The sequence below is a fragment of the Prinia subflava genome, chromosome Z (genome assembly GCF_021018805.1).
Source record: "Prinia subflava isolate CZ2003 ecotype Zambia chromosome Z, Cam_Psub_1.2, whole genome shotgun sequence".
NCBI lineage: Eukaryota > Metazoa > Chordata > Aves > Passeriformes > Cisticolidae > Prinia > Prinia subflava.
This window is the reverse complement of record NC_086283.1, coordinates 57,748,029-57,761,400: the sequence shown is the minus strand read 5'-3', so window position 1 is coordinate 57,761,400 and position 13,372 is coordinate 57,748,029. Positions and strand designations below refer to the sequence as shown.

Sequence of the window (13,372 nt, the reverse complement as noted above, 5' to 3'; positions counted from 1 at the left end):
AGCTCCAGCTGGCTACAACCGCCTTTCAGGTAGCTGATGTTGCCACTGTCATAGTCTCTGGCATTGCAATAATCACAACAGGAGAAAAGTTGGCATATGCCTTTTGAAGACTTTAAAGGATGGCAAAATGGATGGTCATGCTGACAAAATATTGGCAGTTCCCCTTCAAGTCTTTTCTGTCTGTTCCTTAGCACAAATGGGCTTGCTGCTGGTGGCAGTCAGCATGTTGAAAGGGGTTAACACAAATAGATTGAGACACCAGAAGGCTCTTGCCCCACCAGACCAGCAGGAAATATGTAATCTGTCCTCTGGGCTCTCATAACTGCTCATATCCAAAATAATATTATTTTGTCCAAAGTTGCTGGAAGATCTAATGTAAACCCTTCTGTGGGCTTTTTTTAGCAACATAAGGAAGGGATAGCAAATCAAAAAGGTTGGAGACGACATATCTATAGGTCCCACCAAACAAAAAGATATGTCCCTGCTGTCAAGAATTGCCAGAGTGGTTTTCCTTATTCCCTGGAAGCAAACTGTAAGCCAGCATCATGCACTGCAGAAAGTCTGTAGGATGTTCCCTGGGAAAACTGAGGACAAGCAGTTCATCTGAAAGAAAAAGTTAAAAGGGACCTTTTTCTCTAGGACCAGTTTTACTGGTCGGTACCGTTCTTCTCTCTTACACATGTAAGTGATGCAGAGTATTACAGAATAAAAATCCTGATACATAAAAGTGTCTCAGTTCCCTTCTCTCAGTTCACTTCTCTAGTTGTGCTCAGTGAAATGTTACTTTACTCTGCTAATTATTGGGGATGACTGAGAGACAGGAAGACTGATTTGGTGATCAGAGTTCGATTTTACTCAGGTTTCCCAAAAGCTTATATACTATTTCAAACAGGTTAATAATTTTTACTACAATAATCAGATTTAAAATCACACACAGAAAACTCACGCATTTTACAACAATCCTTTGCTTGCAGAAGTTGATTAAATCTTCTCTCTTCCCGTAAGCAGGTGTAATCCCATCTCCTGTAATTTTCACAGTTCTGTTGGTTCCTGCCATGGCACCTTGGTTATCAAACCAGCTATGCTAATCAAGTCTGTTTGACTCTCTGTCTTGTGTATTCCTAGATCTCCCCCTTCTGTATCAACCAAGAACACCCCCTTGATGGCTTTATTAATTAATCTCTGCACACATTGAAGCAAGCAAGGTATCATAACTAATACAATTATTATTACAATCATTACATGCATTCCTATCCTAAGAAAGTCTTTTAGCCAAGATGTCAGACCTTAGCCACTAAACAGGTTATCTAGCCAAGATCCAAATTTTACTTTTAGTTTAAATACACAGTAAAATATAAGGAATAATTATAACAATACATAATATAATGCTTAATACATATAAGCTTGTTTTAACTAAAATTCTAATCTATTTATGGAGTCTTTAGCTTCTTAGGCGTTTATTCAGCAATTCAAATCTATCATCTGTTTCCAGGTTTTTTACACTTTTTTTCAGGGCTGAGGCCTCACAATTTTGCAACATAAACTGAATCTCTTACTAGATTAAAAAGAACAGAAAAATTTTGAAAAGCTCTGACAACAGTAGCAAGTTCAATAACTTGAGGGGATTTAAGTCTGCCACTGAACAATTCAAGACATTAAAAACATACAGGTCTTTGCATAATCTTTCAGCAGGAGTGTCCCCAGCTCCCCCCTTTTGTTGTACCAGAAGACGTTTGAGAACGCCATGGGCGCCGGGTCCGTTCTATAATTGATTGTCCTGTGGGTGAGTGAGGTATGCCCCTTTGGTGAGTGATAGCCCATAAGGAGAAGAAGTTTGCAGTTCTACAGGAAATGTATGTGGGCCATTATCTGTCTTAATCTGTTGTGGAATTCCTAAGGAGGCAAAGGCAGCAGCAAAATGACATCAAGTGTCTCTCCCTGTCTCTCCCGTGGGAGCTGAGGCAAACAGAGCACCTGAAAAGGCATCAGTAGAAGCATGCACAAATTTCAAGCGGCCAGATTCAGGAATGTGTGTCACATCTGTTTGCCAAATCTGTAGGCTTTGTAGACCTCTTGGAATGACCCCTGTGTTCACATTAGGAAGGGAGCAATACTGGCAGTCAGGGCATATAGAAATGATATTAGAGGCTTGTGCTGGAGTTAATCTGAAAAGTCTTACCAAGGCCCCAGCATTTTGGTGAAAAAGGAGTGACTCAGTTTAGCTTGTTCTAGTTTGTTAGGCAAAACATGCTGCAATGATGTGTTGTGGTGTGGGTTTTTGCTTTGAGTTTTCAGGCTAGCTTTCTATTTCATTTGTGTGTTATGATTTAAATTATACATGCCATTGTGTGTCAATTCTCTGTATCCCTGCCTCTGTTGTTAGAATTTTCCTTGCCAATCTTCCCTCGCTCAATATATCATTTGCTGTTTTGTATCGTTACACTGCTTTTGCTATTCCCATTGGATTTAGTTCTGTATCTCTGCCTTGGACTCCTCCCTGAGTGCATTCTCATTGGTTGTTTGCTTTGTATTGCCCTGTCTATAAAATCCACGGCAAGACATGTGCTCCCGGTCCTTGGGGTTCAGCTTTTAGTTTTTATTCTTCAGTTGTACCTTTAATAAATCTCCTCAGTTTACCCCAAGACCCGTCTCGCCTCTGCTTCATCTCTGCACCCCAAAAGCAACCGCTGAGACCATTGGAGTTCCTGAGCGGGGAGAAAGAGTCTCCCCGGGGGGAAATGTGACGCACCCCAATGCTGGCGTGCGCATCCTGGGAAACGCACACCGCAACAGATAAGGTGACCAAGGGGGCAATCCAAACCCCTCCAACAGAGCTTGGGGGTTTCTAGGATTTTTATTCTGAGTCCATCTCCAAGCTGGCATTGGAGAAGGAAATCCCGAACTGCTCCTGGTCATCTCCTCTTCCTCAATTGCTTCACTGCAGCTTTCCTTTGTTTTAATTTGAAAAGCACCTGGAGTGGAGACTTACATGGCAGGGGCCCATGTGATCTGTAGAAGGAATAGTACAAGTACTACCAATCATAAAAACAACACCAGTATGAAAGCAGCCCCACAGCCAATTTCTCTGAAGGATTTTGTCTCCAATGGCTGGAGAATTTGAAAGGGAATCCAGGAAGCCAACTGTGCTGATCACTTTGGCCACACTAGCACACACACTGTGTTCACCGGGTCATTTGCTAGGTCACAGCCTTCTGTGGTTTGGGAAATCATCCCTGCTTTTGCCTTTCCTGCACAGGGAAGCTCAGGCAAAGCTCACCCACTCCCAGCTGCCCTCAGAGGCAAAAGGAATGCCCCAGGAGCTCCCTGGCTGCACAACAACGGCTTCTGTAAGGAGTCCAAAATGTCTGTGTGAGACCACAGTAGTGACATTAATAGTGACTTTGTGACCCCCAGCAATGCTGTCCTAAGCAGAAATTTAGAAGGAGGATGAGCAAGTGGGAGAAAAGGAGATGCCACCTTTCCTTTCCCGCTCTGATGGCTGCCTGTTTCCTGGCCCCTCTCTCCTCAAGATTTCTTCCTGTCCTCAGAGGCTCTTTTCTCCAACTCATGAGGTGTCCTTGTGCTGCCTGCACTACTTTGCTGCAGGGATGACAGCAATCAGGCTGCCAGAAGAGGCTGAAGAGAGGCTCCGCTAATTTGAGAAATGGATGCTGTCCAAAGGGAAAAAACAAAAGAAATTGAAAGTAAAGAGCCAAAGGAGAAAGGAAAGCATCCTTTTCCAAACTGAGCTTCTATCAGGGTCAAGCTGGATTCCTCTAGCACCCAGAAACACAGACAGACACAAACGGCAGAGCGCAGATGGACTCAGCTCTGGCTTGCAGGCAGAGCAATGTCTTCCTTGGCATGCCCTTCCCCTCCTGTGCTGGCTGGCATCTTCCTTCACAGCTGGGACAGCCAAGGAAGTGGCCCACTCACCAGCTCCCTGTCTGCCACAAAACCTGGCAGCAAAGCCGCAGAGGTTCTCATCTACTTGACCGGGCCAGGCAGCACATGGGGCTGGCACAAATCCTGCTCAGCTGTCCCTGTTTGGCTGGCAGGAACCTCTAAGAGTGGGCCAGGAGGGACAAGCTGGGTGCGCTCTGAGGCTCACAGGCAGCTCCACACAGCCCTTGCCTTGCCACAGACCAGTGTAGAACCGCTTGGCAGGGACTGCTTTCCTTGAGTTCTTCAAGCCCCACTGCAGGCCTCCACCCCCAGCACTGCAATAGTTCACTGCCTTGGCTAGCAGCTAAACCTGAACACAGCAGCCAAGAGCAAAAGGGGGCCTCAGAAATGACCACAAGTTGCGAGCTCTCCTCTGAGGATTACCTAAGACACTTGGGCTTGTTTAGCCTGCAGAAGGGCAAGCCCCAAGGAGACCTTTCAATCTTGGAAGGGGCTTAGAAGAAAGATAGGGACACATCTGTTAGCAGGGCCAATTGCAAGAGGACAAAGGGGACTGCTTTTAAGCTCAAAGAGAGTGGATTCAGATTGGCTCTGAAGGTGGAAACTGTTTTCCAGGGGAGTGCTGAAACAGGGGCACAGGCTGCCCAGAGAGCTGGCAGGTGCTCCACCCCTGGCAACATTCAAGGTCAGGTTGGATGGGGCTCTGAGCAACCTGATCTCCTTGAGCATGTCCTTGCCAGTGGCAGGCAGTTTGGACTAGATGACCTTCACTGGTCCCATCTAACCTCAGTCAGTCTTGGATCCCACTTGGTTTCCATTTGAAAAGCACCCAGAGCAGAGATCACTACAGGGGGCCCATCTGATGTCCTGGAGTTTGTGCGAGGGAAGAGCTGGTGGGCCTGCAGCCGCTTTGCATCGTACCTGCAGAAGTTCCTTGGCAGAGCCTCGCCTGTCCACATCCATCTGCAGGCAGCAGCCCAGAAAGTCACGCAAGGCAGCGGGCAGCCTGAGCGTGTGCACATCTGGTGCCCCCTGCGTGCTTATCAGATACATAGCCTGAAGGAAAGGAAACATGAGAGCCTTCCTGTTTCTTCCATATCCTTAAGTGCTCACCTAGACGCCGTATTTCAAGCTCCAGTCTGCAGTGGCAATTTTTTGCCTAGCAGACCATTAGAGATGAGCCTGCTCTCCCAAAAGACAAAAGGCTCTGGTGCAGCCCCAGTTATTGCAACCTGCAAGAGGCCTTGCCTTGACAGCTCATGAGAGCCCCAGGGACCTTTTTTCAAAGTGGGCCTTGGTGGAACCAGTTGAAGCTGTGGGCATGGGATTTTGTCTAATGGAGACAGACCAGAAGGACACCGGTACCTGAGCGTACTTGCACCTTACCCTGGCACTGTTTAGACGAATGTAAGGAGTCTCTCTTTTGGCCATGTGTATTCCCACGATGCCAAGGGACCAGATGTCCACTTTGGGGCCGTATGGCTCTCCTCTCACCACCTCGGGTGCCATCCAGCGAGGGGTGCCGACCACGGACTTCCGTTTACTGTGCTCAGGGGTGAGCCAAGTACAGAGGCCAAAATCAGCTGAGGAGAAAAACAAACACTGCTTCAAAGAGGAAACCAAGGAAAAGGGTTTCTCACTCCAAGTCTCACAATGCAGTGCTCAATCTTGCTGGAAAAGCAGCTGTGCTCTCTTTCCTCAGGACTGCAGCCAAGAAAATTGAGAGTTGTCCCCTTAACAAACCTGCCACGATTCCCACCTTGGCTTTTCCTCATTCACATGAAGGTTTACACTGTAACTCTCTCCCTTTGGAAGGAGCACACACAAACCAAAGTTACTCTTGACACCTTGTGCCTCTCAGCCCCACTCAGCACCTTCCAGCCGCACCCTGAGCTCGCAGCAGTGCTCCGTGCACTCTCAGCAGCTCCACTGCTGGCACCTGGCAGCCAAACAAAAGCAGCCCCAGCCCAGCTCCTCCCCAGAGTGCTGCGCCTGACCAAGAACACTCACCCAACTTGACGGCGCCATCCCGGCTCAGAAGGATGTTGGCACTTTTGATGTCCCTGTGGATCACCTGGTTGGCATGAAGGAAAGCCAGGCCTTGCAGGCACTGAGAGAGAAAAAAGAAACAGGAGGCCAAAAGTTAGCCTGATCTGAATTCATCACACACAAAAGGAAACTGCTCATGAAGATTCACGGATCCCACAGGAACACTGAGTGCTGGCAAGAGGAAGAGCTTGCTGCTGCAACCCCAGGAGAGCAGGATCTTTCCAAGGGAAGGCATCTTTGTTTCTGAGGGGCAAACATCAGTCGTTGCAGGAGTCTGTCCCCTGCAAAGCCAGTCACAATACTGCTGCTCCGGTGGATATGTTCTCCCCATCCCAAGGACAAAGGAGGGTTTTCCAAAAGAGGAAAAGTCCCTGCCTTAGGTACCAAGGGGATCACTGTCAGGCGGGAGACTGGAGGACAAGCGTCCGATGGCTGCCTCCACAGCAGATTTGGAAGTAGCTGATGAGTCAGTTTTCAGCAGCAAGCACCATGGGGGTGCCATGCCATCCCTTGAAGCTGAGACCTGTGAGAGATGAGTCTCCCTTTGGCTTTGCCGTTGGTCTCAAACTCGGACACCTTTGCATTTACAGGCAAAGAAGTCAGTGCAGAAAGATTGTGGGCAAAGGCTTGGAGAGGCAAAGCACAGAAGAGAAAATACAAAGGAAAAGGAGACAGAGAGTTCAACAATGGTAGAGAAGCGTAAAGAACAGACTATAGTAAGGGCAGGGACACTGGCAGACAGTTCCGTCCAGATGCTCTTGCTTCTCTGAAGCATAAGAGCAAGACAGAAAAAAAGCTCTGAACATGGAATCACTCAGCAAAGCTTTCAAAGGACAAGCCCATCCAAGCCATCCCAAGCACAAGCAGGATTCCTTACCTCGCGACAGACTGTTGCTATGTGTCCTACATCCATCCTTTTCTTTCTGACAACCTCAGCTAAAGAGCCTCCGTCCATGTACTCCAGCACCAGCAGGACAGCCCCATTGACAAGGTAGCTGGAAGAGGAAAACAACAGCGTGGAGCTGAATGTGCAAAGCTAAATTGCCGTACGGAAGAAAAGCCTACAGTTGAGTTTTGCTTCCAGGTCACTGCTAAATGAAGATGGAATGAAATGAAGACACGCTCCACCTAGGCTATCCAGTGCTTGCAATCTGTGCTGTCTAAATGGGGAAGACACGTCCACAAAAAAGGAGATGGTTCAGGTGGCAAGCAGGCAAAAAAGGCTGTTTTGGGAGGCAAAGATAAATCTGGAAGCAGACACATCCCAGCAGCTGCTTCATCATCTTCATACACAAATTGCACCCTTAATTCCAGCAACAAGGAGACACAAGTGTTCAGAGCTTTTGCCTTGGGCAAGTGGGTGTGCAGCACTGCGGACACCCTTTGGGAATTCTTGAATAAAGAACAGTCAAAAACAGGAAAACCAATTTCAAACCTGGCAAATTCTGTGTCTCCTAGTCTAGTCTTTTGGCATGCATAGCAATGGAAAAGAGTGGGAACATGGCAAGGCAAATCATTGCTGTGATGCTTTGCCAGCACTTCTCCTCTGACACTTGGAAAAATTCATGCCCCAAAACAGCAAAAGAACATGCAGCCAGTGAACATACAGGCTGCTGGCTTAGTAAGAGAGCCAGATTTCTAAGAACAGTCTCCAAGCTCTTTATGCCAGGAACCATTCCTGGGGACAAAATGCAATCTCCTCCCACGTCTCTTACAGGAGTGGATTGCTGCAATAGAAAGATCGCTTTTCAGCCAGTGAGGAAAGAGCTTTGCAATCTGTGCCTTGCATGTATGCAAACGAACATTCCCAGAACAACACCAGAACTATTTACCTTTGTAGGTAGGTGACAATATTGGGGTGTCTTTTTTCTTTCAAGACCAGGATTTCTTTTAACACTTCCTCGACACCCTGGTGCTGGAGATTAAGTTCTTTTATGGCCACCTACAATGATGTTGAAAGCTGTTAGGAGCACACATTACATGAGCCTCTTTCTCCCGTGCGCTCATGAGCCTGGATGCCTTGTCACCTGGGTAAAAAGGGAATCCAAACCATCAACCACAAAATGCTAACAACACTCTCTGCACCCACAGACTTCTCAAATAGACTTTGTTTATCGCTTACACACCTTTTGCTAGCCAAAAGCAATGTTGCTGCTGTGAAAAGAAATTGAAACCGCAGATAACACGTTAGCATTTCTAGGGGCTTTGACCAGCACTTCAGAAACTGCTGCCATTCTTGACTGTGCGCCAAAGTAAATACAGACAGACATTAGGGAGAAAATGCTGTCCAGAAAAGAACTCCAAGGCGACTCAAAGCAAAGTTGCAATTCTAGCACATCCCAACTTCTTCAGTTTGGATTTTGCATCTCTGAAGAACGTTCTTCACCACGCTCTAGACTTGTAATTATGTAGTGGGTTTAAAAACGAAGAATCCTTTCTGTGGTACATTATGGATACACACCAGGTTGAAATGGGCTTTAGGGCTTACAGAATGCCTTGTAGTGCAGTGCCTCCAAGTGCAGTTCTTGAGCGCAGCACTGCAGGTGGATCAGGAACTACTCCAGGACAATGGAGTAGTATTTGCTGAGAGCCACCAATGAGAATTCAGGACTCTGAACTTTTAGCCCCAAAGAACAGTGGGACTCTCCAAGACACACCATCGTGTCTGTTCAGTACAAGCAGCAGCTCTGTAATGGCATGTCACTGACACAGGACCAACACAAGGTTGTATTATTCAAAGCTCTTCATCAACTTCTTCACACTGATGTCTTTGTCTGTGTGTGTGTGTATGTATATGTGTGGGGGTGTGTACCAGGTTACCTAGGACTGAAATGCCAAACTGCACTCCAGACGAGATCTTTCCTTCTTTAGGTCTTGCATTATATTTTCAAACTGCACCACGTGATGGAAAACAATGGGAAATCCTATCTGTGTCTGAACCTGGGCTTAAGAGGAATTGGTCCAAAAATGAGGGCTGTTGCCATCAGCTAATCTATGCATATTTAGCCAGTAAATCCAAGCCAGTGTGTCCTCAGAAAAACACCACTGCTGTCCTTGCATCCATTCAGCTAGGTAAGAAGGACAAAGCCTGTCCAAGATGCATTTTGCAGCCTGCTTCTGCGGGACAGCCTTTGTAGCAAAGACAGGCGGCCCAAAGCTCTGGCCACAGATCCCATCCCAGGGGAAATGAGATGCAAAATCTGCATGGGCTGTTGGCACTTACCTGTTGTCCCCTGGCAGCATTCAAGGCCTTAGAAACGGTGCCAAAAGCCCTACAAAAAAGACAGCGGTGAGAACAGAGAAGCTGTTCAGTGCTGAGAAGCAAAAGGCAGCCCAGGAGGGAGCTCTCTGCTGCCTGAAGCATCTCTAAAACACCAGAGGTCATCTACTCTTCAGCCAATGGCACAGCAGCCCAGCAGCCCTCTGCCGTGCAGCGTGTGCAAGAGAAAAGAGGCGTCCAACAGGAAAAAAAAGGGCTGCTACAAATCTCCAAAGTACACACTAGAATATGGATGTGGGGGTTTTCTTTGCCTTTTCCTTTCTGTGTCTGTGCGTGTGGCGTGCCTTTCCAGGCAATGAAACACGTAGGCCTGTTGGGCCTTCTCACCTCTCTCTTGATTCTATCCGTTAAACTCAGGCAACACCACACAGCCCTTCTTAGTGTCCTGACCCCTGAATATTGTTTTCAGCAAGATTTTGGAAAGAAAACAGCTGTTATCTGACAGCTATCAGGAGGGAAGCTCTCTCTCAGGTTTTGCTTCCTTCCTTAGTGTGGCCATCTTACTTTGACTCATACAAAACCAAGTTTCCTAGGAAAACAAGCAAACTGGTGCCACACGCTTGAGGGACAGGAGGGCTTCCAGGTGCTGCTCCCTAAAGCAGGCAAGACTTTGGCACCATCCAGTTATCTTTGATGATGCCATGTGATCAGTACTGAGACAGGGACAATCTAAAGCCGGGCTCTGAAGATGCTTGCAGCTTGCCTGACTTCCCACTTGATACTGCACCACCAAAATACCTGGCCCATAGTTGTGTAGAAGGAAGTGTGGCTGCACTCACCCACTGCCAATATGTTGCCAGCCAGTGTATTTCTCTGCTGGATCTGCCATGCTCACAATGCTCCCTGAAAGAAACAAAATGCAAGAAGCAAACTTCAAAAGAGAGAGACTGACTTCTAGGAGCTCTGAAACTCAGCTCCACTCTGTGAGGCTCTGAGCAATTCATGGTCGGTTGCCTTACAGTGACATCAACAAGAACAACAACAGCAGCAGCCCCAGCAAGCCAGGCAGCTCTGAAACACACACGGCCTGCACACAGTCTGATTCTCCATACTCCTTTGCAGGTTTACCTTGAGAGCAAACTAAGCCCAGGGAGAAACCTTCAGAGCACACAGAGATCAGAAAGGAACAGGCACCAAGGCAAGTGATTGCAATCTACAAAGGGAAGGAGGGCTGAAAAATCATGACCCTTCCTTTTCTTGGGGAGAAACACTCTCTTGTGAGATTCCACAAAAGGTTTCATACTTTCAGAGTTTAAATGCCCCCTGGGATCTGGGGTGAATTTTTATCAACAGCTGCTTTTTGCAGAGCAGAAAGAATATTGCAAAGTGAATTCCAGGAGAGGAGGGCACTTCTCTACCTCCCAGCAGTTTGCCTAAAGAATGCCTTGCCAGTTTTAGAGAACAGCAGCTCATGCCATCACCAAGAACAATGGCTGTAAGAATTAGGACTCTCTTCCTTTATGAGCAGCCTAAGTTCCAAAGATGACTTTGCCCATTCCCATTTAGTGAAGAACTACAACTCCTTGTCTTCAGCCTGGGGGGCAGCAGGCACCAGCACTGGGCTCGGCCTCCTGAACACGGCCCACGTGCCCCATCTTCCCAAACGGGCACGGCCGAGACGGGTCACAAGGACAGCGCCGCTCCTCAGGCGCTGCCGTGACACACACAGCTGCCCAAAGGAGGTGCTGATCCTTTCACGAGTCCAGGCAAAGCTGCAGCACCGTGGCGGCAGCTGAAACCTCCCAGCTAAGGAAGGCTCCAGCCTCTGCAGACACATCAGCCGTCAGCGGCAGGGCAGGTATGACTAAAAGCTTGGCAAAGCCCATGAATGGCCACTGACAACCACTGTGAAGAAGCCACAGCCAGACCGAGCTCCATCACAAGCTTGTTGACACCACTCGAGACAGAAGATGGTTGTCTCAGAGTTCAGACCCACGGAGGAGTAGATCAATCCACCCTCTGTCCCAAGAGTTGATGGCAGACACTGAGTAAAGCAGGCTCTCTTTACCTCACCGGTTATTCTCTGACAGCCCTGCACTGCCAGCCCTTGCCAGTTAAAAGAACCAGCTGAGTTTTACTGCAGAGTCGCCAAGGCCTTGGTGTGCTTTCCTAGAGTATTGAGGCCGATGCTTAGTATTCCAAGAGTATTCACTGGCTGGGCATTAACCGTGACAAAGTGCCCCGTACTGGAGGAATGTGCTGCAGAGGGGCTGCAGGCTTCCTCCTGAGAATTGCCTGCAGGGCAGTTTTGTCTGACCGTGCCACATTGATGTGACTTTTCAAGATGTACCTGATGTTCTTTTCAAGGAGGTTGGGTTAACCAAACTGTAGAATTCTCATCACAACCAAGAAGGAATCGTAGAAGTAATACCAGTCCTAAAAACAACCCCAGTATGAAACCAGCCCCACAGCCAATCAACTTCTCAGAAGGATTTGGTCTCCAAGGACCAGTGACAAGTCAGGAGTCTAAAGGGAATCCAGGAAGCCAACTGTGCTGATCACTTTGGCCACACTAGCACACACACTGTGTTCACTGGGTCATTTGCTAGGTCACAGCCTTCTGTGGTTTGGGAAACAATCCCTGCTTTTGCCTTTCCCGCACAGGGAAGCTCAGGCAAAGCCCACCCACTCCCAGCTGCCCTCAGAGGCAAAAGGAATGCCCCACGAGCTCCCCGGCTGCATCCAAGCACAACAATGGCTTCTGTAGGGAGTCCAGAATGTCGATGTGACACTGGGGTGAGGAGGAAGATGTGGTACAGCTGATGCTGAGGCACACACACAACACACTGCTCCATTGCACAGGAAATCCACAGGACGTACTCAGCATCTTCAGGCATTGCTTCTCTCTCTCCTGGCTTGACCAGCATGAACTGTCCATGCTCGAGTTTTCAGGCTGCAGAGGGGAGACTCCTTCTTTGGAGGACGCTGCTGCAGAGCCTGTGTCCATCTGGGACAAGAAATTAATTTGTGTCAGAAAGGTGGCTGGCAGAGATTCCCCAGACAGCCCATTTCAAAGGGAAGCCCTTTGGAACAACACTGGTGTAAGGCTGCAAGCTGAGCTGTCAACTCTTCCACCTCAAATCCAACCCAAACAAGCAGTCAGAGACTACAGCTTGGCACAGCCAGCCATAGTAGAGACTGTGAAAGGGAAAAAGCAACTTGAAATTTCACCCTCTTCTCAGCACTGCATTCACCATGGACAGGGACAACTTGTTCGGAATCTGTGTGGGTCACCACGTTCACCTGAACAGACCTCTCAAAATACAAAGCCAGCACTTTGTGGACAGCAGAAATACATTCACAGCATTGCCGGCCCACTGGCCAAAGCATTAGCCCTGCTGCCCACGGCAGCCGCTGAGATTCAGTGGCCCAGTAAGAGTCCTTGTGACCAGCTGCCGTGGAGAACACAGAGTATTGCCTCCATCTACCTGCTGCTGTGCAGGGGAAAGGTGAGAAGAGGAGAGACCCCTTGTTGCATGAGTGCAGTGCCTACTGCTCTTCCACTCACCTGCTTTTGTTCACACAGCCTGTACTGCAGCTGGATCCTGCGCATCCTTTCCATTTCTTCTTTGTGTCTCTTCTCCATTGCCTTCATCTCCCTCTGAGCTTGCTGTAGCTTGTCCTTGATATTGTGTCAGGAAAAATCTTACTAGCACCTGCCTCTGTGCATCCAGTGCCTGCAGTAGTCCTTGCCTTCCCTCGCCTGAGATCTATAGTCCATGGCGCCATTCCTGCCCTTCCCTCTGCTACCTGGCTGGTCAGGCTCACCTGCCCATTCTCCCGCTCCTTACTCAGCTCCAGCCTCAGCTGCTTGACTTGCTGCTGGCTTTGGATTAGCTTGCTCTCCATCTGGTGCATTCTGGTTAAGACAGCAGCCTTCTGATGCTGGAGCTGCACAGAAAGGAAGAGAAGACCGCGTTAAACTTCCCACACACCACTTGTGTGGCAAGCAACATTGATGTGCTCGTGCTCTCCAAGAGTATTCTGTTCTCATTCTTGAGTTTACCAAGGCCTAGCTAAGACACAATCCCACCCAGACAGACATTGTGCAGAGAAGCAGAGCCATTAAGGAGCTCACAGGAGTCCAATACAACACACAAACTCTCTTTTCACACTCTTTGCCTTTTGACTGGCTCT

At 48.3% G+C, this 13,372-nt stretch overlaps 2 protein-coding genes across 2 annotated transcripts; both read right to left on the bottom strand.

Annotated features, from left to right (window-relative positions):
• Positions 1-842: 842 nt before the first annotated feature.
• Positions 843-9,982, bottom strand: LOC134564528 (serine/threonine-protein kinase PAK 3-like). The gene is made up of 9 exons (XM_063423423.1): positions 9,939-9,982; positions 9,179-9,227; positions 7,788-7,897; positions 6,833-6,950; positions 5,917-6,016; positions 5,293-5,489; positions 4,828-4,962; positions 3,478-3,671; positions 843-3,009 (listed from the first exon to the last, which is right to left on the bottom strand). Exons 1-9 carry the CDS (start codon positions 9,980-9,982, stop codon positions 2,913-2,915), a joined length of 1,044 nt encoding a protein of 347 aa, XP_063279493.1. The 3' UTR covers positions 843-2,912.
• On the bottom strand, positions 9,963-13,025 carry LOC134564604 (serine/threonine-protein kinase PAK 3-like). Its single transcript, XM_063423526.1, has 3 exons — positions 12,744-13,025; positions 12,056-12,182; positions 9,963-10,078 (listed from the first exon to the last, which is right to left on the bottom strand). Exons 1-3 carry the CDS (start codon positions 12,828-12,830, stop codon positions 10,011-10,013), a joined length of 282 nt encoding a protein of 93 aa, XP_063279596.1. The 5' UTR covers positions 12,831-13,025; the 3' UTR covers positions 9,963-10,010.
• Positions 13,026-13,372: the final 347 nt, after the last annotated feature.